The sequence below is a fragment of the Mytilus edulis genome, chromosome 9 (genome assembly GCF_963676685.1).
Source record: "Mytilus edulis chromosome 9, xbMytEdul2.2, whole genome shotgun sequence".
In the NCBI taxonomy this organism is placed as follows: Eukaryota; Metazoa; Mollusca; class Bivalvia; order Mytilida; family Mytilidae; genus Mytilus; species Mytilus edulis.
The window spans coordinates 17,755,317-17,760,281 of NC_092352.1; the positions used below are offsets into that span (position 1 = coordinate 17,755,317).

Below are 4,965 nucleotides of genomic sequence, written 5' to 3' on the forward strand. Positions count from 1 at the left end.
TTATTTGCAAATGTGACTTCAAATCTAGATACACTGTGCTTATACCAAAGTTGTTTACAAGATGTACATGTTTATATAGGTCCTCCAGAAACAGTTCTATGGAAATCACTGATTAATTCATTAATGTCTTTAGATTTGTTCTTTTTTCTTTGTTTTCTTTTGGCCAATTTTCCTTTCTTAGCTTCTGCACTTCTTTTTTTTGTGTAAAGTTTTTCGTCTTAAAGTTTCTCTCCTCTTATAAACACTGTTAAGTCTTTTGAATAAGCGTAACTTCTTTTCCCGATTGATTTCTTTTATCTTTGTAAGAAGAATCAAGTCTTTTTCTCTTACGAGCTTTACTTTCCCGCTCAGTTTCATTGGTTTTAAACTCGACATCAAGTCTGTTCAATTTTCTAGCTTTCCCATCAATGTCTCTTTCATTTTGCCTTTATTGTTCACCAAGTTTTTTTTTCTTACAAACTTTAGTTTCCCGCTCAGTTTCATTGCTTTTAAACTCAACATCAAGTCTTTTTCTCTTACGAGCTTTACTTTCCCGCTCAGTTTCATTGGTTTTAAACTCAACATCAAGTCTGTTCAATATTATAGCTTTCGCATCAATGTCTCTTTCCTTTTGCCTGTATTGTTCATCAAGTCTGTTCAATTTTCTAGCTTTCCCATCAATGTCTCTTTCATTTTGACTGTATTTTTCACCAAGTCTTTTTTTCTTACGAACGTTAGTTTCCCGCTCAGTTTCATTGCTTTTAAACTCAACATCAATTCTTTTTCTCTTACGAGCTTTACTTTCCCGCTCAGTTTCATTTCTTTCAAACTCAACATCAAGTTTGTTCAATTTTCTAGCTTTCGCATCAATGTCTCTTTCCTTTTGCCTGTATTGTTCATCAAATCTTTTTTTCTTACGAACTTTAGTTTCCCGCTCAGTTTCATTGCTTTTAAACTCAACATCAAGTCTTTTTCCCTTACGAGCTTTACTTTCCCGCTCAGTTTCATTGCTTTTAAACTCAACATCAAGTCTGTTCAATTTTCTAGCTTTCCCATCAATGTCTCTTTCCTTTTGTCTGTATTGTTCGTCAAGTCTTTTTCTCTTACGAGCTTTAGTTTCCCGCTCAGTTTGATTGGTTTTAAACTCAACATCAAGTCTTTTCAATTTTCTAGCTTTCGATTCAATGTCTCTTTCCTTTTGCCTGTATTGTTCATCAAGTCTGTTCAATTTTCTAGCTTTCACATCAATGTCTCTTTCCTTTTGCCTGTATTGTTCGTCAAGTCTTTTTCTCTTACGAGCTTTAGTTTCCCGCTCAGTTGCATTGCTTTCAAACTCAACATCAAGTCTGTTTAATTTTCTATTTTTCCCATCAATGTCTCTTTCGTTTTGCCTGTATTGTTCATCTTGATGTTTTTCCTTTAGAGCTTTTGATCCTCGTGCATTTTTATCTTGATTGTAACTATCATTCTTTCGTTTGTTCCTTTTATCCAACGCTTGTTTGAAAGTAAATCTCCTTCTTCTCCTTCTATCCTGCATATAAGTCCTGAAGTAATCTGCTCTACTCATGGAAGGCTGAAAAAGAAACAAATATTTTTTTTAAGGGATGAGAGAAAAGTTAAGATACTACTAAAAATTTACATAACTGGTCTAGAAAAACCAAAAGTTAACTTAATAGAAATGACAACCAGAGAAATGACAAAAATGATCCTTATTGCAAACCAAAAATTCAAAACCCTCAAAATTGAAAGGCTTTATGCTCTAAAAGTGGTTGATGTGACAGAATGACATCAGAAAAGCTAATAGCAAAACAGTAGCCAGAGAGAAATAGCAATAGGGAGAGAAGTTATAATGACCAAACCATAATTAAAATTCCTAGATTCTTGTGTACATTAAACCCAATCAATGTGACTTTGATTTTTGTTCATGTTTCTTTTGATAAGAGGTATTCATCTCAGTATCGGCAATATCCATAAGAACAAATAACAAATTATATCAGGACGGTGAAGTCTTTTGTGTGAGATTTGACTTGCAAGAGACAAGACAGATCTGTTATATCAATAGACATGATTTTCATAACAATAGATATTTACAGATTCTCTGTAATTTCTACATGAGGGTAGAATAAACTCCTGCATCAGATAAACATGAAATGTTTTAACTAATACCTTATTTTCATCGTTATCCACTGGACTTTGTTTTGGTATTTTGTAGTTTTTTGGGACTGTATGAACTTTCAAGATCTGGAATATAATCAAAGACATTATATAAAAACAAATACAAAGTATGTTTGATAAGATGTAAATAAAGATCATAATAAACAAGGATATATTATCTATCATCTGAAACCAGCAATTAAACATATTCTAAGACTATGCCTCTCACATTGTACTCTTCTCACAATCATAACTCACCTTCCAATAATGGGCAACAGTATCTCCAAGTATCATTAAGTACATCTGATCAAGGCATTTTTGGAAGATGAACATGACATAATTTTTTCTATTTCTATTTTTAGTTATTTTGTGTTCATATTTCATTTCGTTATTGAATGTTTCTTGTTTTGTTGGAGGGTGCTTTTCTTGGTCTTCTGATTTTCCATTAAATTTCAAGTTAGAATCTTGGTTGCCTAGTTTTTACTTTCTACACAGATAGACAGAGAGATGAATCATTTGAACATAAAAGAGCTTTCAATACATGTTTATACCTCTGTAGGAAGTGCCACAGGACTTGGTTTGGTTGCCATTGCAATGGGTTGTCTCACAAAAGAGGGTTCTTGTTCTTGTTTCATGTAACATGGCTTTATTGAACGTGGTTTGGATGGACCTCGTTGTTGATCCGGTTCTGTTTTCGCTGGATATGGTTTGGATGGACCCTGTTGTTTACATGGTTCTGTTTTGGCTGCATGTGGTTTGGATGGACCTGGTTATCCATGTGGTTCTTTTTTCGCTGGACATAGTTTGGATGGACCCCTTTGTTTATCTGGTTTCGTTTTGGCTGCAATTGATTTGGATGGACCTGGTTGTTCATCTGCTTCTGTTTTTGCTAGACCTGGTTTGGATGAACCCCTTTGTTTATGTGGGTTTTTTTTGGCTGCATGTGGTTTAGATTGACCTGGTTGTTCATCTGCTTCTTTTTTTGCTAGACGTGGTTTGGATGGACCCCTCTGTTTATGTGGTTTTGTTTTGGCTGTATGTGGTTTAGATGGACCTGGTTGTTTATCTGGACCTGTTTTAGCTGGAAGTGATTTGGATGGACCCAGCTGTGTCACTTCAAATGGCTTTTTCATGTTCTGTTGTTGCTTAGTTGAAACTGGGACCTGCTCTTTGGTGGTAGAAACCTAAAAAAAAACATGTTCTTGATTTATACTTCAGAAAGAATTATCTGCATAAAGGTATGAGAAAACCTCAAAACATTTCTAAGCCAGTTTTCAGATTCATAAAACTTTTTCATTCAATGTGTATGTTAAATATTTGTAGATTTTTACTGTAAAATGGGAAATTCTTAAGAAACTTAACACAATTACCTTGTTGGAATATTTCTCTGGACCTGGTTCTGAAGCCATTGAGTTTTGTTGTCCTCCTTTAATGGAATCAACCTAAAAACAAAAGCATAGACAACTAACTATACATGTACATGCAATTTTCAGGATACCTTTTACACAAGTTTTATATTGTAATGCATTGTTATCTTATATTGCATAACATGTATTCATAGGGGGCATACCCACCACATGCAAAAGTGGTAAAAATAGATGTTTTTAATGAAATTTTCACATTTCACTCCACTTGCAGATTTTAACATGTCACATCCTCTCTTAGCTTAATTTCTTAGACCCCCCCCCCCCCCCCCCACCCCCATTCTGCTCCTCCTTGGTCGCTTTTATAAATGTTTGATGAAAGAGCCTTGAAAAGGCGACATTTGAGGTACATACCAATGACTCTCTCTTCCGTTTTCTTTCCAATTGTAATGTCTTTTCGGACTTCTTCTTAAACTTCCCCATGATAAATAGTGCGATTTCACAAAGTATTATTTCAATATAATTTGAGTTGTCACTATATTCTGTTATTTTGCACCAATCAATTCCATACTTCTGGATTTAGTCATGAAAACATCACTGGGTTATCCATTCACTAAAAACAAAACTTTATTATTATCAAATACATAAATTTTACAAAGTAAATTCTTTGTGTACAAGTATATAAATTAACAACACATCAAACACATAAAGTTTACAAAGTACATTCTTTGTGTACAAGTATATTAATTAACAACACAAAAAGTAAAGTTTGCAATGTCAGCTCTGTAACTAAGTTTTTTCTATTAATTATTTGTTTTTGGTCTTTCCATCAACATTCTTTGTGACTGCACACGTACAGGCTTCATAATCTTTCTTTGTGACGGCACTTGTAGATGCTTCATCAGAATTCTTTGTGATGGCACTTGTAGAGGCTTGATCATCATTCTTTGTGATTGCACTCGTAAAGGCTTCATCATTTTTCTTCATTGGTGTACTTGTAAAAGAACACTCTTCAAGTTCAATATTCTTTTCTTCTATTGAGTCATCCAAGAGTGACATTTCCAGTTCAAATTGTTGCTCTCTTTCATATCTTTCACATTTTCTCTTCATGTCAAATTTTTCTTTCTTCAAACTGCAGAGTTCAGTTCTAAATTTTTTTTTCATTTTCTGCCATTGTCTTCTTTAGGTTTGAAAGTTTGTTATTCAGGTTCATGGCTTCTATCCTAACTTCATTCCCTAGCTTTCTAATCTTGTCTGTTGATGATTTCATAAACCTCCCATGTTCATCATTTGATCTTAATACCTTTAACAAGAACAACAAAAAACAAACAAACAAAAGCAAACCAATAAAAAAAACAAAAAAAAACAACGTAAAACACATTTAGAGTTTTAGGATGTATAATAATCAAATTAGAAAAAAAAAGAAATGCATATATATGAAAACAATGAAATAAAAACAAATATAAAT

The 4,965-nt window shown here is 33.4% G+C and overlaps 2 protein-coding genes across 2 annotated transcripts; both read right to left on the minus strand.

The window, feature by feature from the left end:
• Window positions 1-427: 427 nt before the first annotated feature.
• On the minus strand, window positions 428-1,422 carry LOC139489844 (RNA-binding protein 25-like). The gene is made up of 2 exons (XM_071276691.1): window positions 1,406-1,422; window positions 428-1,370 (listed from the first exon to the last, which is right to left on the minus strand). The coding sequence occupies exons 1-2, from the start codon at window positions 1,420-1,422 to the stop codon at window positions 428-430; spliced, it is 960 nt and encodes a 319-aa protein (XP_071132792.1).
• A 1,481-nt stretch (window positions 1,423-2,903) lies between these two features.
• LOC139489845 (uncharacterized) lies at window positions 2,904-3,980 on the minus strand. Its single transcript, XM_071276692.1, has 3 exons — window positions 3,912-3,980; window positions 3,504-3,575; window positions 2,904-3,317 (listed from the first exon to the last, which is right to left on the minus strand). The coding sequence occupies exons 1-3, from the start codon at window positions 3,978-3,980 to the stop codon at window positions 2,904-2,906; spliced, it is 555 nt and encodes a 184-aa protein (XP_071132793.1).
• Between the last annotated feature and the right edge of the window lie 985 nt (window positions 3,981-4,965).